Below are 21,759 nucleotides of genomic sequence, written 5' to 3'. Positions count from 1 at the left end.
TAGATTCAAATTATTTTCTAAACAATTTTTAGTTATTGTTGATACACGACCTTTTCAGTATTGATATTAACCAATATGGGTACCTAGATAGCACCTCTAAGTTCTAGCTTTTCAAAATTCCAATAAATTGCCCTCTAATAAATAAGTAGTTGAATGAGCCTCCCGTTGGAGTAAGAGGCCCGTGGTATATTTGAATATGACGCACCCAGTGACCGTTCTCAGCTGCCTTCTATGCTGAGACCTCGCTTGGCTAACGCTGCATGTTTAATGCACACCCCTCAGCTCTCTAACTTCCATGCCGTGTCGACAACATTCTCATATCAACCTTGAAAAGTAACTATGGCTAACTCAAAGTAAGTAGATTGTTGGGTCCCTCCCCTTTGAAACATTGACCTAGCTCACGAATTTCTCAGATATGAATATGTCAAAGCCTTTGAGCAACCCGATCTACTCATCCCAAATACATGGATCGTAGTGCGTATTGACGGTCGGGGATTTCATAAGTATGTTTTGCCTGCCCTGCCCCATAGGCTACTCTACTGCTTGATCATGTAGCAGAAACTGAAGTTCATAGATTCTCAGACAAATATGCCTTTGAGAAACCGAACGATCGGAGAGCGCTGGATTTGATGAATGCGGCTGCGAAGGCAGTCATGATGGAATTGCCCGATATTATGATTGCCTATGGGATTAGTGATGAGTATAGGTTTGTTTTTAATTTTATATTTCGTTTTTTGATTGAGAATTCTTGCTAAATAGGCGATAACAGTTTTGTCTTCCATAAATCATGTGTGCTCTTTGAGAGACGCTCAAGGTATGTCTCTTTTGCCCTGAGCCCTTTGTTTAAGGAAGTCCTTGACCGAAAACGAAATATTGATGCCAAATTATAGTAAGCTGGTCACGACAATAGTATCAACTTTCACAGCATACTATGTCCATTTCTGGTCTACCTATTTCCCGGGCCCGGAAATGCAACTCACAGCACCGTTACCTAGTTTTGATGGTAGAGCTGTGCAATATCCCAGTGTTCAGAATTTGAGGGATTATATGAGTTGGAGACAAGTTGATTGTATGCGTTTTTTTCACATTCTACTTCCTATCTTTGTTTTCCCTGGGTTGGTACTGATAAGTGAAGGTCACATCAACAATCTTTACAATACCACTTTTTGGACGCTGATTCAGAAAGGAGGATTCGACGCAAAAGGTGCAGAGAAGGAACTTGCTGTGAGTTGTATAATTCTCGGATGAATAGTTTCCATACTCAACGCCATGTGAATATTTAGGGATCTTTGGCTGCGGACAAGAATGAAATCTTGTTCTCGAGATTTGGAATCAACTACAACAATGAACCAGAAATCTACAAAAAGGGAAGTGTGGTTTTCCGAGACGTAAGTCAGAGGCTTTGTCCTAATTTAGCTCAACGAAAATTGACTTGATCACAGTATGAGTTAGTAGAACCGGGAGTGCCAGAGGCAATCGATGAAGATTCAGCAAAGACAATTGAGCAGAAGGAGCTCTCAAAGACACAAGAAGAAAAGGACAGGAAGAGAAGAGCAAAGGCAAGAATCACGGTGCAACATGTAGATGTCATTAAAGACGAATTTTGGCAGAGGAGACCATGGCTTTTATCCAACAAGCCTGGAAAGATACCCAAAGAGATATAGTTCGAGGTTTAGAATTCCACAAATCTAATTAAGATACCATAACTTATCTAGAACGCCAGGGTCACTGTCGTGATCACAAAACTCCGTGCCCAAAAACGCCTTTTGCTATGCCGACTGGTAGAATACACAGGGCAAAACAATCTATTTATTCTTCCGCGACTTCTTTTTGGCGATTTCTGACGTGGATGATGTATCCGATAATTCTTTCTCTGATTGTCGTAATAGTTTCTTTTGTCGCTTTTGTTCCTTTCGTTCTCGTCGTTCCTCCTTAGTTTCTGTCTTTTCCGAGTCTGTCGAGCTGGCGCTTGGTGTTTTGGCTTCCTTTCCTCCCTTTATCTTTTTGGCTTCTTTGGCCGCAGATTTCCTCGCTCGGTCAGCTCTCTTTTTTTCCTTCCTTGCTCGCCTCTCTTCCTTACTTTCCTTTCGATCTTCTCCCTTCCTCTTCTTATCCTTTCCCTTTCCACTTTTCTCTTCCTTGACGATTATCTCCGTGACCTTCTTCTCCTTCTCCCTGTCCTCAATCGTCCCCCCAACCGTCTCTCCCCTCACAAAAAAGCTATATAGCCCTCCCTTTCCCCCAACCCATTTACTTCCACCCTTCACCACCATTTCCAAGCCCCCTCCCTCCTGAACCTTAACCTGTCCCTCCTTACTCGTATCCAATCCCTTTAGCGAAGCATCAAAAGCATTCAACCACCACATATCAGCCGTCTTGTGCATTTTTTTCCCCACCCCCAAAAGATTGTCTTTTTTCGAAACGAGCAATGGCCGCGAGAGTCCAATGGTGTCGGAGCTGTGGTGGAGAGAGTGACCGGTCCCGCGCCAGCCCTGAGAGGTGAGGAGAGCGTGAGCGTTCATTATGAGGTAGCGTAATCGTGAACGCGAACGTGAGAGAGTGGTGAGGATTGTTGGAGTAGGTGGCTGATGGGGGAATGATGCTTTGAGACTTGCGATGAAGAGATATATTTTCTTATCGCAACTCAAAAATTTAATCCTAGCGTTATCGCTTCAATTTCTAGTGGAATGTAAAGTTGGTGTGGCTAGAGCATGGTAGCTGTGGCGGGAAAATGTGGCTGACTTCCATTTTGGTTCCTTGATTTTGTTCCGCCAATTTCTTGGGAAAGGATTTTCTCGAAAACCTCTTGTGCTTCTCATAGAAGAGATTCTTTCTGTTATCTTTCTCGGGAGCATAACAATTTTTCCATTTTATCGAATACCCAATTCGTCACGTTTAATTATGCCGTTCCTCCCGTACGAGGAGCCTGGAATTGAGGTCATTCTTTCATTGACCTCATTTATCCTTCTATTAAACATCACCCGGTACATCCTAGACCGACTCTTGTACTGTGGTATTATAGGACAAATTCTCATAGGGATAATATGGGGGCTACCAGTCGGAGGAACATCTTGGCTGACAGAGGGATATCAAGAAACGATTCAGGCATTGGGTTACCTAGGTCTGATAGGTCTCGTGTTTGAAGGAGGACTCAGTACAGATCTCAAACAGCTTCGAAAGGCTGCCTACATTTCGATATCGGTAGCCACCGTTGGTCTATTAGTGCCTATTGCAGTGTCTTTCTTGTTGCTTATTTTGCCATTTCCCAGTAGTTCTGGGACAATGTATCTTACTCCTCTTGCAGCCTTCTCGGCCGGGGCATCGCTATGTTCGACGTCTCTAGGAACGACATTCGCCATTCTCTCCTCTGCAAATATGCAGCATACGAGAGTCGGTGTGATACTTGTGGGTGCCGCGATGATGGACGACGTTGTCGGCCTGGTTATGGTGAACATTGTTACGACCCTGGGGAGTGGGGGTATGGGTGGATGGCCAATTGCAAGACCAATAGTCGCGAGTTTTGGCTTACTTCTGGTTTCCCTTGGTCTGGGTGCTTATTTTCTCAAGCCGATTTGGCTCTACCTTGTCAAGTGTTCTCAGTCTGAGACAGTGGCTAATGTTCCCACGGGAGGCAAATCTGATATCAAGGAAACAGCTTTCAAGCAATTTCGTAGGATTCCTGGCCTTGGATTTCTTTTTTCGACATTGGTACTGATCGCTTTCGTCACTATTGCATCTTTCATCGATGCGTCTGTCCTTTTCGCCGCATTTATCGCTGGGGGCATAGTTAATTACCTATGGGACGTCGGAAGCCGTAGTATTGAAGAAGAACCGAGGTCGAACCCAGCTCAGGTAATGTACGAAGAGTATTACAAACCAATCATGGACTTCATATTGGTTCCCTTTTTCTTTGTGAGTATTTTTGAGTTACGTTTTACTTCCACCATCCAGTACAGGGTATCCAAGAGTCGGGAGTACTGGTAGACAACCTGAGATTCTTGATTTCTGAATCGGTTGAGCATATCCAATTCGTATGGAATGATGAATCTTTCTTCGACAATAAATCGCAACCAAATATTTATTCCATTCGGGAAATTCAAAATCGCCGAAACTCTGACTTGAACCCTCTCCAGACGTTCACACTTAGCAAACTAACCCAGACTATTGGACAACCTGCTAGCGGTACTTGATTTTAAGGAACTTGACTGATGTGATTTATCTAGGCGTCCATTGGTTTCTCAATTCCAATTACAGACATGTTTAAAGGCTCCATCGTCTGGAAAGGCATCGTGTACTCTATACTTATGGTAATTGCAAAATGCCTAGTGAGCCTTGTTATTTATTTCGAGTACTTTGCGAAATCCTGGCGCAAACCAAGAGAAACTCAATCGACGGCAGTAGAGTCTACCCATCCTCCACATATAGAAGCCTTGCTAGTAGGATTCTCTATGGTTGCCAGAGGAGAAATCGGGTTCTTGATCGCGTCCCTCTCGCAAAGCTCTGGCACACTGTTGTTGAAGAATCAGCAAAATACTGCTATCGTTTCCGGAGAAGCAGTTTTTCTTGTCATCGTTTGGGCTGTGGTGATTTGCACTATAGTCGGCCCAGTCGTCGTCGGGATTCTCGTAAGGCGCATAAGGACACAATCATTGGATCTTCATTAAATTTAAACCCTGAATGTATACGCTCCCGAGGTTTATACCCCAAAAGTCTTGGTTTAATATACCTATGAAGTTACCGGCGACAAGCCGGAGATTTAAAATCTTAAAATAACACACATGCTTGAAGCTAACCATGTCTCATTGGTAAGGCTGTCGATTAGATGTTGCAATTCAAACCTTCGATCGGGAACCACTGGAGGGACCTGCAGCTGGATATTTTCCGGAACGGACATTAATTCACATTCATAGTCCTTGCATGGAATATTTTGGAAGCAAACCTGTAGGGGATAAAAGACCTGGACAAACTTTGTCTCAACTCCGCGGTCTCACTACGGGTGTATACGAATTCATGTAGCTTTAAATTGAATTATACGTTGGATTAATATAACATCACCAAATCGCGACTCCTCGAAAGATTCTGAGTTGAAATATCCACAGACAATGGAATACGAGCGGCTAAAGAATGTTAACGGTAGAAGATCTTCATGTTTTAGTTTTCGTATAAGAATCTAAGAGTCAGTCAGCACTCAGGACCGCAGAAGAAGACCCATAAGCCCAGTTTATCACATGATAGAGAACTGCCGATTTGAGAATTTATGGCACTATTGGCTAGGCAAAGGGGACCGTTGAAAGATGTTCACCTCACGACTCACGAGTGCCTTGTCGTGCCTAGTGCCTGCCTAATGCCGAGAACTTTTGCTTAACGAGCAGGGGATTTACCCATTGATCTTTTCAAATCGGAGACCTCCTTTCTGCAATTTTCTCCGGACTCTACTCGAAAAGTATAAAGTGGAATCTAAGTATGCAAGGCTACCAAACTTGATAAGGAGAGTTCGTATTCTAGCCTGATCTAAGCCCCACACCATAATATAACCCGCATGATCCCTTGTCCTTGTACGTATACGCCATGCATTGTCAGACGGTTAGACGAGGCTTGCATGACAACTAACAAGCATTGGCAAATCTCATATAAATTTTGTCTTGACACTTACATGCCAATGATTCCCTCCCCTGACTGGAACTTGTCAAGTTTATTTCATTCATCTTTTGGACTGCTTTAGAGTTTCTCAGGTTCTTCATATCCTGTACTTGAGTTACTTCGACGGTCTTCAAAGATGTCAACCTCACAATATGGGGCTTTCTTGCCTCGACATTTCAAGGGATACTTATGGATTGGTTTTCTTGTCGCAATATTCGTTGTTATGGGATTGAGCGAAAACAATGTTCTGTTTGTTGATAGATCAGCAAAATGGGATGCGACAGATGACAGTTCATTATTGCAAGATTATTCTATAAATCCGGATTTACCATCCACAACTCCTTCAGCATCCACGCCAATCAGCGACGACAACAGCGATGTAAAGCCGGTAGCAGAAGAACCAAGCAGGATCTACAGTAATACAGGTCTTGATCCGAAGGATGTCGTCATTTTGGTCAAGACCGGTGCTACGTCCATTTGGAGGAGGATGCCCATGCACATGTCGACCACATTGGGCAACAAACAACTCACTCCAAACATCGTCTACTACTCTGACGTCGCGGACAACATCAACGGAAATCCAGTTATTGATTCTCTCGCAAACGTATCGGCAACGCTCAAAGCATCACCTGACTTTGAACTCTATAACAAGGCCAAAGAAGCTCTCAACGACAACTTGTATCAAGAGAGTGCAAGCATGGAGGGAGATTCGTACTTACCGGGTGGCTGGAGATTGGACAAATACAAGTTCTTGCCCATGTTCCAACATGCTGCTATTCATCACCCTGGGAAGAAATGGTATGTGTATATGGAGGACGATAACTATTTCTTTTGGGAGACACTTTATGCATGGCTCGCGACTTTAGACCACACATCCCCTCTTTTAATTGGCTCGCCAGCTTTCAAAATGGGTGAAGATTTTGCTCATGGTGGTTCCGGATTCGCTGTTTCAGGAAAGGCTATGGCAACTTCATTTGGTGCAGAGAAGACTCTGGCTGACAAGTACGAATCTTATGCGAAGGAGCATTGTTGTGGAGATCAGGTGCTTTCCCATGCCATGAAAGAGATGGGCGTAGAGCGATTCAAGGAATTGGATGGAGGCGGATGGGCTGCCTTGCAGTCCCTTCCAACATGGAGAATTGGTTTTGGCGACTGGAATTGGTGTTCGCCACTCATGAATATCCATAAAGTCCATCAAGCGGATATTTCACAATTGTTCGTTTTTGAAAATAAGTTCATGCAAGAGACGAAAGGAAAGGGACGCATACGTTATCGCGATGTTTTCAAACATTTCTTTGCTCCAAAACTAGTTGCTGCACGCTCAGAATGGGATAATTATGCAGCAGCCAAGTCTTTCTCGTCGACGGAAGATTCATGGACTCCCGAATTAAAGGGGCTCACTGCTGCTCAAAAGAATGCAAGACCATGGGCATCGAAAGAAAATTGCAAAAAGGCTTGTGTGGACTGGGATAAATGTTTGACCTGGAAGTATCAAGATGATAATTGCCATCTTGATCACACTGCGGCGATGGGAGCGAAGGTTAACGAAGGTGTTTATATGGAAAGTGGGTGGATGGTGGATAGAATTGGGAAGGTTCTCGAAAAGAAGGAATGTGGTGCTTTGGACTTTTAGACTTGAAGGCTCCAGACCTAAAGGCTCGGCGTTTTGGGTTTTGATGCATATATATATTGGCGAACGATATTTTAAATATAATAATATGATTCAATCTGATAATACATGATGAGCTATTTATAGAGCCTGTGTCTGCAATCTTATGTGCCAGTACCGATTTATCTACGTGAGCTACAGTTGGGAGTACGAGCATGTAAAATATTTCATTTAGCCAACAGGCAAAATTCAATCATCCACTCAAGTGTAGGAATAAAGGCCAACTCCATTACGGAGAATATAAAGAGCAAAACTTTGAACCTCATCTTAATTTTTTTTATCACAAATGTTTCTTTTGGCATTTCATGATACGCTATGCTTGACCCTTTTCCTTCCTTAACCAGTTCGCCTATTCTATCCATCGCACTTTCCTCTCCTGAACAAAACGACAAACTCCAAAATAACGCTAGTACTTACATGCCCGTATTTCAATTAAATTCACATTCTATTGTCGTGAGAAACAATCGTTGTTCAATGTACAGACCCAGTCAATACAATCACAAACCCCAAGGCGACGCAACGACCTCACATTTATCCTCCATTAACGTCTCGTTGATTCTCTGGATCATCCATCCACTGTTTATCACCCTTTTATCCCATGAAGCCCGTCCCTCGATTTGCCTTCCTAAAATTACCACCACATCCAAACTGCAGCTTTTCTCATTTTCGTTGTTGATTTCGTGCCTCCAAATGCGGCAAGTAGATAACGCGACGCACGCCGCGAGACACGCTTCAGGTGAAGTATAAGCCTGCTGAAGAGCGCCTTTATCTTCTACAACGGGAGCAGGTGGACCCCAGGGGTAATCGATGATTGTGGTGATGTTTTCTGTGAGTTTGTAACGAGATGCGGAATTGTCCCAATCGTCGCGGCGGTCTTTGAGGTAAGGTGATATTGTTGTAAGGAAAATATCGCGAAATATGATTGGTCGCTAGCATGTTTTGTTAACATTATCTAGGGTACGATATTAATGAGATGACGACTTACCGAATCAAGGTTACTTTGACTATGCTGGCGTTCCAATAATGCCAGCTGAACCAGATCTCTCTGGTGCAAATGATGAAATGTGAAGATTGGTTTGCACCATGAGAACTCGTCAAATCCTGTTTTCCAGGGTGGTTCGGGTCTGAATGACACTGGGCCATATTCCCCCCTGTTTACAAGCACATTATGATCGCGCAAGACTTTGCCAAGAACCATGTCGCCGCAACAAGCGCTTGCAGTGAATTTGGCATACTCTTGCAGAGTGGGAGTTTTAGGTCCAGTGAAAATAGATTTCATCAAGGCCCGAGAGAATACGATTCCTGAACCTCCTTGTGCAAATGTCGCATTGCTTTCTCCCGCGGAAGCACCATAATATACCGGTTCATCGTCAGCTGAGAGTGTTGCCAGCCATCGGAGGAGATTCGTCCAAAAGACGAAAGTATCGTCTTCGATATACACAGTCCATTTGAAACCGGGAAAGTTCCTCTGGGCATGCTCTAACATGGGAAGGAACTTGTATCTGTCTAGTTTCCAGCCTGGCTTATCCCCGGGTGGAAGTTCAGGTTCATCGCCCGGGAGCTGAGCTTGCTCTCTGTACGCATGAATGTTGGTATGTAGATCTTGGTATATGTCGTACGCAATTGTGTCATGTATCTGCAAAGTATCGCTCACGTTTTTCAAAACGTCCACTGTCTGGATTTCATGAGAAAGATTCTCTTGGAGATCCGAATATATTACGGTGTTTGGCAAACTTGACAATGTCGTTAACAGTTGCATAGGCATTCGACGCCATGCCGTGCTTGCACCAGTCTTGATGATTAACAAAATGTCAGATGATGGCACTGATAGCTCTGGACTTGGCACCGTAGAGGCAATGTTGGGTGTAGCGCTGGGCTCAGGGTGGGATGATATTGATGGATACACCACCTTCTCCGCAGACTTCGTGGGCTTCTCGTCTGCTAGCCATCCAGGTTCAACTAGAACTTCCGTATGAGGTGATACAGCGACCTTGCCATCGTGTAGCTTCGGATGCACATCAAGCCTCAAGTAGCCGTAATAAACCGTCAGAAAACTCAATATGACAAAAATCAATGCAAGACCTCGTGGACCTCTAAGGAATAGCATTATTCTTCAGCCGCAACATCTACCATGATCCTCATAGGAAAATATACGACGAGGGATATGTATAGATCTGATAGATTCAACAATCTTCAGAGAAACGGTGGGGTTTATGCATTCGATGCTTATGGGCGATACGAATTATTGTAGAGGGCTTCAACAAATGCGATACAAGGATGTTGACAATACGAGCCAAGAATTTGGAAAGGTCCACATGAGGCAGGGGAGCCCTGATCTACTCATTCCCACCACCGGTTTACTTCTTATGTCAGACAAAGGGGCTTTTGTTATTAATAAGGTTTACGTGAAGAATTAACCTGGAGCACATCAAGGGTTCTCCCTCGGAATTCTGCACGGAGTGATTCAGTCTATCCCCACTCTTACTCTATGATCAACCCAATTACAATGGGCCATATGCAAGGCTACCAAATGCTACCTTGTAGTCAAAAAGTTCTCGAAGGGTTTTAATGACATGGGAGGCTAGCAGAAATTACCATTTCATCTTGATGCAGCACACTAAGGTTTGTTGCCTTCCTGCCTACACTCGTTACCTAGTATGTGCTTCCCTGTATACGGAGTAGACGACAAAAATTGTTTTATTTTGATCGTCATCCTAAAATACTAAGCTCTAAAGTCCCGCGACTTGACCGATTAGCCTAGCAAGGAGAGACAAGGTCAAGCCAATATGATCACCATAAGTATAAAGACTTAGCTGCATGGGCTGCAGTAGAAAATGTTCTAGTGACACTCTTTTCATTGTTCAAAGCTATTTTATACATTCTTTTGGTCACCCACTCGTTTGTGCCATCAGATTAAATTCTTTGAGTGTGAAAGAGGAGCCATGGCTGTGGTACCTGTATTACCGTCCTTTCATAGGCAAATCCTCAACAGCATTCTTTGCGTCGTCACATTCTTTTTCATTTTCCGTTATTTCAGAAGATTTGTCACATTTGCCCCAATCACCTTTGAAAGCATATGGCAGATTTCCCTAGCGGAGATTAATCGCAGAAAAAACGTGGAAAGAGTCAAACAATTGGAGCAGAAACTTTCTTTACAAGATGCAGAGAAGGGAGTTCAGACAAAAGATGACGTGGCTGCGAGGTGTATTGCTTCTGTAGTGGGATATCGTGAGGAGGCAAACCTGTGGAGGAGATGTTTGCAGAGTTATCATAATTCCCCGGGCCTAGATATTATGCTCATTGGAATCGATGGGGATCATGATGGAGATATGGAGATGGTTTCTGTGGCACAGCAAGTGTGTATTCCCTACCCCAACCCCCAAAACTGCTCAGCAGTAGTCTAGAAACACAAAAAGACTAACAACTATTCTTCTGAAGGTATTTCCAGATCTTCTAAAAATTCACATTGAAGAACCATATGGTCCTCTCGCTGTCCGCATTGCTCAAAACTACATCACCCGCGAACTTTATGACGAAAAGTCCTCATCCACAAAATGGGCATCCACACCTACAGCATTTGACTCCACAGATGTCCCCCCCGCTCTTCTATCCGAAGCCCATGCCTATGCCTTTCGCACTGTATTCGAAAAAGCGCTCACAACCCTTCGTGAACATAATGCTCTATCACCGTCCCGCGATTCAAAAACCAAATCTCTTCACCCAATATGTCTTTACCAACCCCATAAATGCAAGAAAGATATCATGTTTACCAATATGGTTTTCGCGTTGGCATTGGGACATGCGAACAACATTGAATACTTGTGGACTAGCGATTCTGACACCATCGTTTATCCGGATACTTTGTACCAAACAGTCGGGTGTATGTCTGCGGATCCGTTAATTGGAGGAAGTTGCTCAGCGCTGAGCATTCATAATGATCAAGAGAGTGCAATTGCAGCTTTGGGTAGTGCAGCTTATTGGTCTGAGTAAGTCATTCATTTATCTGATTATATGAAAGAATTCGATTTCTAATGACGCATTGCAGGTTAGCTATTACACGTGGACAAACCGGAGCCGTAGACGCTGTAGACTGTCAACCTGGTCCATGTGCCGCTTTTCGTCTTATTGCCCTTGAGTCTATTCTTCTGCCATGGTACACACAGACTTCTCTTGGAGTCAAAACGGTCGTCAACGAAGATCGTCATCTAACTACCAATCTCCTCCTCCAAAACTGGAAAGTAACCTTTAACACCTCCGCGCTCGCTTCCACCGATACCCCTACCACACTTCTTCGCTGGCTCCTCCAACAAATGCGTTGGGCCCGTGCTACTCATATCGAATGTTTCCAATATCCGCAAATCTACTCTATCCACGGTGTCATCCTTTTCGTAACAGCTATGCGTCGTTTCTATGGACCATTGATTATTGGTGTCTTTACTATTCGTTACGTATTCACAGGTTACACAGTCCATGCATTCCAATCCTGGGATTTCGTTCTCCGTGTGGCTTTATGTACATGTTACAACTTTTGGCGTAATAAATCACACGTGGCTAGTATTAAATATCTCGTTCTTTCTCAGATATTCTATCAACTGCCTCTACCGGGAATCATGTTCTGGTCTGTTGTTACGGTCTTAGAGGGGGGATGGGGAACGAGCATGAGAAGTGCGAATGAACAGAAGAAATCGAGGTTTGCAGGTTGGGATAACCTGTGGAGTACGACTGCAGTGGTCATTTGGATGGGCTTTGTGGGAGCGGCGGTTGCGAGATGGGTTACATCGTATCTCGCGCCAGCCTTTATGATAGAGGCAATGATTTTTGCGGGAGCAACGTCGGTGGGGAGTTTGTATTGGGCTTTACTTGGGTAGATTTTGATATATGATTTGAAGTATTAAAATAAGCGGTATGGGTTATGGTGAACACATAAAAGGCTGGTTGGATTGGGATTAGATAGGCCATATTAATATTGGGATACCTTTAGGTTCGGGGATAAAATACATGAATAATTGAATAGACAATGGTCATTTTAAGGCCAGATTCTAAAGCGGGCATATGGATGTTCAAAATGATTCGCATGAATGAACGGATCTAAATGTATACAATGACTTAAATGCTTGAAATAGTGTAAATACATAGCGATCTAACATAATTCTGAAATTTGTAATGATTTGAATGTCCAAAAGGATTTGTACATTGCAAAAGACTTGAATGTCCGAAACAATTTGAATATTGCAAAATATTCAAATGTTCGAGAAGACTTGAACACATACCCGCAAGCTGTTTACCATAGAAATGGAGTCGAGGAAAGGATCGTGATATATATGGAAGGTGCAGACAGTCAAGCGAGACCTCAAAGCTAGTCGTCGCCTAAAAATATCTATCCTGCTACAATGTAACATACATCATACTGACTAAATCTCAAGTAATCCAAAAGAAATTTCCCTCGTCTCAGTTCCCCAAAGTCATTCTCCACTCTACCTCAACACCAACTTGCAATTACCCCCACTATCACGTGCTGACAGCCCCTCCAAGAGTTGCCACTTTGTGTGGGGTGTATTAGGGCTAGCACGCACAATTCCTTTATATTATTAAACTGACGTGCTGCACATATCTAATTTGGCGACAATCCCTTCTATGGTGTAATGGTTAGCACGTCGGATTTTGATTCCGGAGATATTGGTTCGATTCCTATTAGAAGGTTCTCTACAGAACATTCTTTCATTCCATACTCAGTTTAAATCTGAGATCAAAGGGTGCCGCTTCTTTTTTTTTGTCAATTTTTTTCTTCCCCAAACCTTTGAAATCCAATGAACCACTTGTGTGAGATGGATTGGTCCTCTTTTGTCTTGATTTTGTTAGTTTGTAGATGGATGGATATAATTGCTTTCCGTAAATCGTCTGAATATTTTGTGTGATCTAAATGTTCTAGATTATTTGACTGCTCTACATTGTTTGAATATTTTAGATGCTCTAGATTGTTCAAATATTCTAGAGTGTTTGAATGTTTTAAATTGTTTGAATGTTTTAGATTATTTGAATATCCTAAATAATTTGAGCATTCTATATTGTTTGAATATTTTTAAAAAAAATACTGTAGATTATTTGAATATTTTAAATAATTTTTGGCCACGAATAATAGTATATATGAATTAAGAGAAAGATGTGTATCTTGAGAACGTTGAATGTCGCTGATAAGTATGATGGGTATGAGAAAACTCACTCCCGGAGGTATGATTGTGTTCTAATACGAATATGTATTTCGAACAAATAGTCACTAAATGTAAAGAAGAAAGTGTGAAAGAAGAACGAAATTCTTGTTGTACTATGTAGAAGCTATTTATATATACCTAGGGTACTCTAGTACGCTAGTATTCGCGTACCAAATGCCCCCCTCGAGAAATATTCCCTATATTCTCATAGGAATAGTTACATAAACCAAAGCTAAAAAAGGCAAAGAAATTAAAAGTAAACAAATATAAAGCAACCATTATTCTTTACTAACAACCCCCTGATCCCCTATTGATTCTCGTTCCATTGACTATATTGATTCAACAAACCTGATGTGTAGAGCAAATATAGTAAGGTTGCAAAAGCTGTATCATTACTATCTAGAGAGACTACGCTACTTATAGGTATCCGTTGTGTATCCGTTACATAAGCTACGCTACCGTAGCGTTGCGTGCTACACGATGACTGATCCTCGCTGTAATTGTGCTTTAGGAATTGTATTTGTGCCATAGTAAAGAAGTAATCCTAACTATCGGCGTTAGCTTGGAGTTGATGAGTATTGGTACGCGAACAAGGTGAAGCAATTGCGCCGTCTGAACAGTCTCTTGTGAAGCGTCTGTCATAGGGAGGACAGGCGGGATTTGACTAGGAATTGTTGTACATCTGATCAAGAGAAAGGTGTATATGTCGAAAGCGTTGGCTATCGTTGATAAGTATGGTTGATGTAGTAGAACTCAATCCTGGAGGTATGGTGGTGTCCTAATACGAATGTGTATGCTGGACAGATAGTAACTCGGACTTGCTATCAATTGTAAAGAAGAAAGTGTGAAAAAGGGACGAAGTTCTCATTGTATTATGTAGAAGCTATTTATATGTACCTAGGGTACTCTGGTGCACTAGTATTCGCGTACCACTAAAGACTTGCTACCAATTGGTATATAAATAATGTGAAAGAAGGATGAAGTTCTCATTATACTATGTAGAAGCTATTGATATATACCTAGGGTACTCTGGCGCGCTAGTATTAGCATTCTAGATTATTTTAATATTCTAGATTGTTTGAATGTTTTAGATTATTTGGATATCCTAAATGATTTGAGTATTCTAAATGATTTAAATACTCTAAATGATTTGAGTATTTTAAATTATTTAATTATTCTAAATTGTTTGAATGTTCTAGATTATTTGAATATCCTAAATAATTTGAGTATCCTACATTGTTTGAATATTCTAATTTTGTTTATTATTTCAGCTGTATTTATTATTTCAAATTGCTTCAACATTTTTAAGTCATTAGAATATCTCACCTAAATTATTTAAATGTTTCCAGTGTTTGAATATTCCAATTTGTTTAAATGTCTCAATTACGCTCGGTATTTCAGTTGTGTTCATTGTCTCAAGCAAATATAATGTATAATGTGAGGGCACTTGATGATCTACATCTCATCTACTCACTACTCATAGTTTATGCTCCATGTAGTTGCAGATTTGGGTTCATACTGAGTTTGAGCCATGATGTGAGTCCAGCATTGCTAGATAATAGCCAATGTTCTATTTTTTATTGTATCATATTGCTAATGCTAAAAGACGCTTTTGTGTTTATTTCTCATGCCTCGTTCTTGGGCAAAGTAGCAACCTTTTCCTGGAATAACTTCTCTGCCTTGGCCCAGACTGGAGTATTTCTCCAATCCTTCAAAGACAACAAACTTGGTAATAAGTCCTTGCTAAATGCCTCACTTGCCTCTCTTGGCAATAAACTTGGCAAGTGATCAATACTGATGACACTTAATCTTGGTTCTCCCTTGACCTCAACTGGAACAGTTGGCTCTGAAAATGTGGTTGCAACAGTATAGATTGGAATTGGGTTGTTGGGGTTGGTGGTATCAGCACTGACATCGCAGACGACTGACAATTTGCGGTTTGGGGTATCGAGGCTTTGCATGTCGACAAAGTTTGGAATCTTGGACATGAGATATATGCAGTTGATGAAGATGTCACTCTCAACGATCTCTGGGAATGGCCCTCCCTTAGCGGTCTCGGCCATATCCCACTTCAACACATTTTCGGTTGGCACACCAGCTCTCAAGCAGAGGTCAACTGCTCCACTTCCACATCTGCCTAATGCACCAATAACCAAAACTCGTGGTGCCTTGCCGGTCTTCTCTTGTCCAGCTGCGATTGCCTTCTTAACATCCACAATCAATTCATCTTCGTTGGGGTAGCTCGATACACTTGGGAAGGGCTCGGATGCTGGGTGGGTGAGTTGCCACGCCCAATTTTCGAGTGCCAATGCTGCACCAGCAAATCCAGCATGGTATCCAAAGGCTGCAACTCTTCTGCCTCTGTCGTCTGTCAAAAACTCAAGATCTAAGAGAGTTCCACCTCCACGAGGGAATCGTGATAGAACAGTGTCCCAGCCGCCCTGTTGTTTATAACAATGTGCGAATTGTACGTGAACATGCTCGAGAGGAACTTATAGGTAACTATTAGACGCTTCCATTGATCTCAATTCAAGCAGAGACTCACATTCTTCGACGGGCAGTTCCTTCAACCCAATGATAATGTGATCCTTTGGTGCTTGTCTCCATGTGTTCTCTGGCACAAGAGTAGCACCAACCTTCTCGAACTCTTCATCGTCGAATATACGCTCTGGACTGCGCTCAACGTTGATTGTGTATCCAGCATCGATGAGAGCTTTGGCGGTGGTGGGGGTAAGAGCGGATCGATGCTCAAGAGCTTTGCCCACTGATGATCGCATTAGTAGGTGGCGAAGCATTATGCTATTGATTACTTACACTCAGAACGTAGGTGAAGAGTAGTTCCAGACATGATGAAATAATGGATTTGTGACTTGTGATTTGAATCTTAATTGAAGTTTTCGAGTCTATTCACAACTTCAAGTTTTGTTTGGTGAGGGGGATACTTTTCTGCCCCATTGAGTCATCCAATTATCCATGTCACCGCCTCCGGGATCGCACCTTCCATCAAACTTCACTTCACTGCTCTGGGACTCCACACTTTGGAGCAAACATCGAACGTTAAACATCATCGACACCAAAACATGCCTCTGGAGTTCGAATACTTATTGGATCGGTTTAGATATTCACGCGGATCTTTAAGGATTTAGAAAGGTGGAGAGGTGATTGATTAGATTATTGGAACGGAAGAACATTCCATAGAACCGACAGGAAGGACACTTCCCAGCTTTCGATGTTTCTAACAGATTCACTCTTCAGTTGTAGAATATCAAAATCTATCTTTTCATCGTTCAATCTCCAATGAATGATTGTAACAATTTCCGAGATAGACGAATCGACATGTTAGAAAATAGTTCCAATTTCATTCTTGCAGTGTCCTGTCAATCCACATATATACCCACCAGTGGAAGTTCCGAAATGTATCATTAATTTGTCCAATTTGCTCATTTCCCCCAGTTTTTGCTCAACAGCGCATTTTGTCAGTATTAGCAACTTTAATAGATAATACTGATAAATACCAACTATTCAGCAACGTTATTAGTGTCGCTAGTATCAATCAAGTCACTTCATCACTTTAGAACAAACACATAATCATACACTAGCACCAAAGCTTACCCAACATCATCAAAAATATCACATAAATCACCAACACGACCCCAAAGGACCTCTGCCCAGTTCCTCGATAACAATTATAATTTTCGTCGCTGGTATTATCGGTCAAAGCTCTCCGTTCCCAAACTTTCATCCAGTATTCATGAAAAGGGTATTTATGGTATACAAAAGCGCGCCATGTGCATCTCACGCCCTTATTGCCCTGGTATCCGCGAACTTCCTGTCGTCAAAATCATTCATACGCCCGGAAATTCATCCCAGTCCCCAACCCCAAGAAGAAAAGAGAAAACAAAGATTATAAAGAATGTGTAATCCCCTATCCCTAACCGAGAAGATAATCAAGCAATTAACGTCCCTTCGAAACACTTGCCGATCTTCCGAGAACAGTCTTGTGCGAAAGACCAAACCATTTCCTTCCATGACCTATTGTAGCATCATTATTGTTGTCTTTATCTCTGGCTGTATCATTTTCCTTGTTATTCTCTTCGGCCATATTCACGTGGCAGTTCTCACGTCTTTCTTTACCGATGCCCGATTTAACACCCTTCCTCTCATCACCCACACCGGAGATGACCGCTGTCGATACTTCGTCCTCATCATTCGCGCCATCTTCTCCAAATTCCCTCCTATCCATCACAAGGCCACACGCACTCTTCGGTCTACCCACCAGCTCTCGTTGAAGTTGCGCTGAATGAGTTCTATTCCTCGAGATAGGTGGCGGAGTAGCACTTCTCTCTTTCTCAAGTGCAACTTCATCTTCTTCATGATACGTACTTCTCCCAACTCTGTTACCACTCTCTTCACTACCATCCAGTTGATAATCACCCAATGCCGATCGATTAATATATCTATTCCCATGCCTTGCAGCAGGCATAGTCTGATATTTCGTCCTACGGTCTAGATTAGAGTTGGAACTAGAACTCGATCTTGAATTCGAATGTGAAGTATTAACAACTGGTGCAGTATCTGATCTTCCGAAGAAGAGTCTTGCGGGAAGTAGTCGCCTGAAATCCTTTTCCTTGCCTCCTTCTTTCTCCTTAGAAGTTTCTCTAGAAGGTGTATTTGGGATACTCGTAGACACAGGAGCAAGTGGCATCTTGGTGTTGGAATCATGGCTCGTGTTGATAGAAGATGGGGCGTGCTTCCTTAACTTGGATGTAGCGGCTGCGAGTGAAGATCTTCGATCCGGAGCAGGTGGTTTGGCTGTCTTTTCATCTAAAGGCGTAGAAGATCTTTCTAGTTCCCTAGCACGTCTCTCTCGACGCTCCTCGATTCTAGGTTGCGGCCTGTGATCCGGGTAGTCGGCTATAACGGTACCATCACTCCGAGGATGAGAATCAGCTTGCGATACTGTTCGTAGCACTTCGTAACGTTGCGCTACGTTATTTGAATCGCGAGAACGGGAATTTGCACCGGTTGGAATACGTGTTGCGGGATGATCATTGAATATGCCATCACCGCCCCAAGCTCTTATAGTATCTCGTTCGCGAGACGTAGTATTGAATGAAAAGAATTCCGGCGTTTGATTCCCTCCCCGAGGTTGCCGAGTTGGAGGGTGTATCTTGGAACTTTCAGCGACGCTATCAGTGCTATAGTTGGTGAAAGTATCTACGTCATCTGTTTCCAGTGTTTCGGTATCCCAGCCATGACCTTCGCGTCGACTTGTTACGGTTTCTCCAGCACTACGTGGTCGCATAGATGCAGTCGATTGGTATGGATTATAAGTAGCAGGTGGTACCGAAAATGTTGATGTACTATGAAGAAATGTTACCTCATCTTCATTTGTTTGATGTCTTTGATTCAGAGTTTCATCGGATTCTTTGTGACTTCTCAAAGTGCCGGTGCTGATAGTATCTGGTGTAGGTGGTAATTTCTGGGCTGCTTCGCAACTATTCCCATCGGTCGTGAGCTTACTATTATCCTCCTGAAATTGTCGCCTCTCCTGGACACTGTTTCGTTTGTCGCATCCAATTTTGAGTCGCATACTTGTACTATTGCTGTATTGCTTTTCCAGATTACTCCTAAGTTTTTCCAGACGTTGTAACGGAGATGCGGCAACATAGTTCATTGATAAGAAGCGACTTCTTCGACCACTATTTTGAGATGAAGGCGATGGTATTCTCATAGGCATAGTTGAAGCTGGACGTTCGTCAATCCACTTTTCCACTGATGAGCTAGTTCGACGATGTTGTTTTGGAGACGGAGAGTCATAATCTTCTTCATTCACCACAAGCGGTGACTTCTCTCCGTAGACACTCAAGAATGAACTCTCACTCAAAACGCTTAACGAAGGACTGGCCATTCCACTTTCACTACCTTCTTCTAGCAGCTTCGGAAGAGCAATGTCGCTAAAACTATTACTGCTAGGAAGATATAAGCTCCTCAAAGCTTCTACACCTTCGCTCTGCTCAGATAAAAAAGAAGGCATCCTAGCAATTCGCACCGTAGCATCTCTGACTCTAGGAGTACTTGTCGTGTCTCTGTCAAAGATCGGAGGTGAGCTCGGCATTTGATTCGCGTTGCCGTGATCGTAGAAGTCATTTCCGTACTGTATCTCGTAATTTCTTACATCTTCTCGCTCCTGCAGCAGCCTCTCAACTTTAGCTTCCAGTTCGCAAATGAGACCAACAGCTTGTTCAACTGCCTGGTCTCGTTTCTCCAGCTCCTTGAGTAATGCGTCATTGATTTCTTGTACCTCTGCCTGCTGTTTGACTTGATTCCTCAACTGTTCCACTTCCGATTCTAGTATTTCTTGCCTCTGTCGTCGATGGAAAAGCTCCAGTTTGAGATCGAAATTCTGTTTGTGTAAGGTTGAGACTGTCTGTAATGGTGTTAAAAGAAATTAGCATTCATATCTTCAAAGCAGAACATCGACTGATTGTAATGGCATCCTCACCTCTTCCATTTGCTTAACCCCCATAGCCTTCTTCCCCTGCGGCTGACCCACTCCACTCGAACTTGGCCTCCTCTCTTCCCTCTCCTGCACAAACCCACTCCCACCACTTCTCCTATGAATCGGCGAACTTTGAACCTCCCTGGCCATCATTCCACTCCCACTAAAGTCCCCACTCAATCTTCTATCTCTGCCCTTCCTCTCCCTCAACCTCTCTTGCAAGAAAGCCGCACCACCCGATTGCGCACTCGCTCTCCCTGACCCTAAAGGCAAGTGCGCACTCGAACTATTCGTACTCTGCGACGAGATAGTAGGCGTTGCCATATTTGTTCTCGTATTGTTACTTGAACAATTGGTCGCGGAATCATGGTAGAGTGGCATGCGAGTTGTGGTTGAAGTCATGCGACTTCTTCGAGATCCTTGGCTGCCATCTTCCATAATTGGAAGATGGTTACTTTTGTTGTGATGCTATTTTCAGCTGAAGTGTTTTTGTTTTGTTTTTCTTGAAAGGCGATTGTTATATAGGCTTTTGTCTCTGATTGTCCGTTTCTGATTGACTGGACAGACGGGGTTGATGCCGTATTCGTTGTGTATCAAGCAAGGAAAGCCGTGTTAAAGCTGTAAATGTAGAAAGACGGGACGAGTAGATAAGTCAAAAATGAAACCTCAACTTCAGACGACCCCAAAAAGTGAGTGTGTGATATGATACTGGATCATTTGTGTACTGTGGTTGTACTGTGGTTGTACTGAGCGTCTTCTCGTTTGTTACCATGCAGAATGATGGACCTTCCTCGCATCAATATCTGCTGGGTATAGGAAGATCTATGCATATGCAGCTGCAAGGTACTATGAAGCTGAGAATTCCGATCAAAAGATTTGTGACCTCAAAACCAGTTAATGCTGATGTATATTAAGCCCCCCCAAAAAATGATTGACAATGGTGGAAGCTTGGGTGTGCTCGGTGTAGTTTTGTTTTGTTGTTGAGGTTGTTCGATGGAATGCAAGAAATACTTGGGTACCTACCTCCAAAGCGTTTCCAGGCCAATGACTTTCTATTATGCAAGACCTCTCTCGCCCGACTGATATTGTTTTCTGTTCATAGTGAATTTAGAAAAGGGGAAAGAAGAACGGAGAAAGGAGAGAGGCAACGAGAAAAGTATCCCAGCTTGCATGAATAACTTACAACCCATCAATCTCGAGAAATAAAGTTCTAAAACGACATATGGCTGGCTAGCTGTGCGGTTCACCAACAAACGGACGACGTTGTGACATTCTATCTTATCTTTTTCTCTCTTCCATGCTCTACCGAGCCGTCCGACTCTCTCTCGTCCGAGGTCAATGTGTTCCAAGAAACTACCAGCACCTATCAAATATCAGATATCACATTTTGCATTTCTTCTTTTCCCTTCTAGCTTTCACCCTGCATTGCACACATGCAACCCCTCCCCCCCTTTTCTTCTACACAGCACAGGAAATCTTCTCTCCCGCTACAACTTCAAAGTCAACGATGTAACCCGTCTAGACTCTAGTATCCTCCTACCCCAATTATCATTCTTACATATGCGACACCTCACGACTAAATAGTATGATACGCATATCAAAGGATCTGTGCATACGTTAAGCGCAGTTTAGTTTCGAACTCTAATCGGCGACCACGGATCAACCCGCAGCTTGTACCTTTCTTACCTGGAATTGGTGCTTCATTGGTCAAGTTTTGCATTCAAATCTCATGTCTCGGG

General features: G+C 42.9%; 8 protein-coding genes across 8 annotated transcripts; 4 read left to right on the top strand and 4 right to left on the bottom strand.

The window, feature by feature from the left end:
* Positions 1 to 248: 248 nt before the first annotated feature.
* Bcthg1 lies at positions 249 to 1,722 on the top strand. Its single transcript, XM_024693003.1, has 8 exons — positions 249 to 353; positions 414 to 503; positions 575 to 706; positions 770 to 814; positions 891 to 1,069; positions 1,136 to 1,224; positions 1,284 to 1,388; positions 1,443 to 1,722. The coding sequence occupies exons 1-8, from the start codon at positions 340 to 342 to the stop codon at positions 1,662 to 1,664; spliced, it is 876 nt and encodes a 291-aa protein (XP_024548788.1). The 5' UTR covers positions 249 to 339; the 3' UTR covers positions 1,665 to 1,722.
* Positions 1,723 to 1,750: 28 nt separating this feature from the next.
* Positions 1,751 to 2,646, bottom strand: BCIN_05g04320 (hypothetical protein). Its single transcript, XM_001559739.2, has one exon. The coding sequence runs from the start codon at positions 2,520 to 2,522 to the stop codon at positions 1,806 to 1,808; it is 717 nt and encodes a 238-aa protein (XP_001559789.1). The 5' UTR covers positions 2,523 to 2,646; the 3' UTR covers positions 1,751 to 1,805.
* A 151-nt stretch (positions 2,647 to 2,797) lies between these two features.
* Positions 2,798 to 4,775, top strand: BCIN_05g04310 (hypothetical protein). Its single transcript, XM_001559740.2, has 2 exons — positions 2,798 to 3,912; positions 4,224 to 4,775. Exons 1-2 carry the CDS (start codon positions 2,902 to 2,904, stop codon positions 4,662 to 4,664), a joined length of 1,452 nt encoding a protein of 483 aa, XP_001559790.2. The 5' UTR covers positions 2,798 to 2,901; the 3' UTR covers positions 4,665 to 4,775.
* Positions 4,776 to 5,678: 903 nt separating this feature from the next.
* BCIN_05g04300 (hypothetical protein) lies at positions 5,679 to 7,366 on the top strand. Its single transcript, XM_001559741.2, has one exon. It carries the CDS (start codon positions 5,777 to 5,779, stop codon positions 7,271 to 7,273), a length of 1,497 nt encoding a protein of 498 aa, XP_001559791.1. The 5' UTR covers positions 5,679 to 5,776; the 3' UTR covers positions 7,274 to 7,366.
* Positions 7,367 to 7,686: 320 nt separating this feature from the next.
* Positions 7,687 to 9,530, bottom strand: BCIN_05g04290 (hypothetical protein). Its single transcript, XM_024693002.1, has 2 exons — positions 8,295 to 9,530; positions 7,687 to 8,238 (listed from the first exon to the last, which is right to left on the bottom strand). Exons 1-2 carry the CDS (start codon positions 9,414 to 9,416, stop codon positions 7,807 to 7,809), a joined length of 1,554 nt encoding a protein of 517 aa, XP_024548787.1. The 5' UTR covers positions 9,417 to 9,530; the 3' UTR covers positions 7,687 to 7,806.
* Positions 9,531 to 10,153: 623 nt separating this feature from the next.
* Positions 10,154 to 12,326, top strand: BCIN_05g04280 (hypothetical protein). Its single transcript, XM_001559743.2, has 3 exons — positions 10,154 to 10,665; positions 10,748 to 11,295; positions 11,355 to 12,326. The coding sequence occupies exons 1-3, from the start codon at positions 10,252 to 10,254 to the stop codon at positions 12,175 to 12,177; spliced, it is 1,785 nt and encodes a 594-aa protein (XP_001559793.1). The 5' UTR covers positions 10,154 to 10,251; the 3' UTR covers positions 12,178 to 12,326.
* Positions 12,327 to 15,050: 2,724 nt separating this feature from the next.
* On the bottom strand, positions 15,051 to 16,435 carry Bclys1. The gene is made up of 3 exons (XM_001559745.2): positions 16,333 to 16,435; positions 16,064 to 16,282; positions 15,051 to 16,009 (listed from the first exon to the last, which is right to left on the bottom strand). Exons 1-3 carry the CDS (start codon positions 16,364 to 16,366, stop codon positions 15,144 to 15,146), a joined length of 1,119 nt encoding a protein of 372 aa, XP_001559795.1. The 5' UTR covers positions 16,367 to 16,435; the 3' UTR covers positions 15,051 to 15,143.
* Positions 16,436 to 17,348: 913 nt separating this feature from the next.
* Positions 17,349 to 20,565, bottom strand: BCIN_05g04260 (hypothetical protein). Its single transcript, XM_001559746.2, has 2 exons — positions 20,024 to 20,565; positions 17,349 to 19,948 (listed from the first exon to the last, which is right to left on the bottom strand). Exons 1-2 carry the CDS (start codon positions 20,456 to 20,458, stop codon positions 17,474 to 17,476), a joined length of 2,910 nt encoding a protein of 969 aa, XP_001559796.2. The 5' UTR covers positions 20,459 to 20,565; the 3' UTR covers positions 17,349 to 17,473.
* Positions 20,566 to 21,759: the final 1,194 nt, after the last annotated feature.

Source organism: Botrytis cinerea, chromosome 5, assembly GCF_000143535.2.
Source record: "Botrytis cinerea B05.10 chromosome 5, complete sequence".
Lineage (NCBI taxonomy): Eukaryota > Fungi > Ascomycota > Leotiomycetes > Helotiales > Sclerotiniaceae > Botrytis > Botrytis cinerea.
This window is presented reverse-complemented; position numbering and strand designations above follow the sequence as displayed.

Bases quoted from the DNA above. Each gene is read 5' to 3' on its own strand.
- BCIN_05g04320 (XM_001559739.2), bottom strand. From the start codon at position 2,522: ATGAACGCTCACGCTCTCCTCACCTCTCAGGGCTGGCGCGGGACCGGT.
- BCIN_05g04290 (XM_024693002.1), bottom strand. From the start codon at position 9,416: ATGCTATTCCTTAGAGGTCCACGAGGTCTTGCATTGATTTTTGTCATA. The intron at 8,239-8,294 runs GTAAGTCGTCAT...AAAACATGCTAG, and splicing joins GTCAAAGTAACCTTGATTCG to CGACCAATCATATTTCGCGA.
- BCIN_05g04260 (XM_001559746.2), bottom strand. From the start codon at position 20,458: ATGGAAGATGGCAGCCAAGGATCTCGAAGAAGTCGCATGACTTCAACC. The intron at 19,949-20,023 runs GTGAGGATGCCA...ACACCATTACAG, and splicing joins GGGTTAAGCAAATGGAAGAG to ACAGTCTCAACCTTACACAA.
- BCIN_05g04310 (XM_001559740.2), top strand. From the start codon at position 2,902: ATGCCGTTCCTCCCGTACGAGGAGCCTGGAATTGAGGTCATTCTTTCA. The intron at 3,913-4,223 runs GTGAGTATTTTT...TGATTTATCTAG, and splicing joins TATTGGTTCCCTTTTTCTTT to GCGTCCATTGGTTTCTCAAT.
- Bclys1 (XM_001559745.2), bottom strand. From the start codon at position 16,366: ATGTCTGGAACTACTCTTCACCTACGTTCTGAGT. The intron at 16,283-16,332 runs GTAAGTAATCAA...TGCGATCATCAG, and splicing joins TCTTCACCTACGTTCTGAGT to TGGGCAAAGCTCTTGAGCAT. The intron at 16,010-16,063 runs GTGAGTCTCTGC...GTTACCTATAAG, and splicing joins GGAACTGCCCGTCGAAGAAT to TTCCTCTCGAGCATGTTCAC.
- BCIN_05g04280 (XM_001559743.2), top strand. From the start codon at position 10,252: ATGGCTGTGGTACCTGTATTACCGTCCTTTCATAGGCAAATCCTCAAC. The intron at 10,666-10,747 runs GTGTGTATTCCC...ATTCTTCTGAAG, and splicing joins TGGTTTCTGTGGCACAGCAA to GTATTTCCAGATCTTCTAAA. The intron at 11,296-11,354 runs GTAAGTCATTCA...GACGCATTGCAG, and splicing joins AGTGCAGCTTATTGGTCTGA to GTTAGCTATTACACGTGGAC.
- BCIN_05g04300 (XM_001559741.2), top strand. From the start codon at position 5,777: ATGTCAACCTCACAATATGGGGCTTTCTTGCCTCGACATTTCAAGGGA.
- Bcthg1 (XM_024693003.1), top strand. The intron at 504-574 runs GTATGTTTTGCC...TGAAGTTCATAG, and splicing joins GACGGTCGGGGATTTCATAA to ATTCTCAGACAAATATGCCT. The intron at 1,225-1,283 runs GTGAGTTGTATA...GTGAATATTTAG, and splicing joins GTGCAGAGAAGGAACTTGCT to GGATCTTTGGCTGCGGACAA.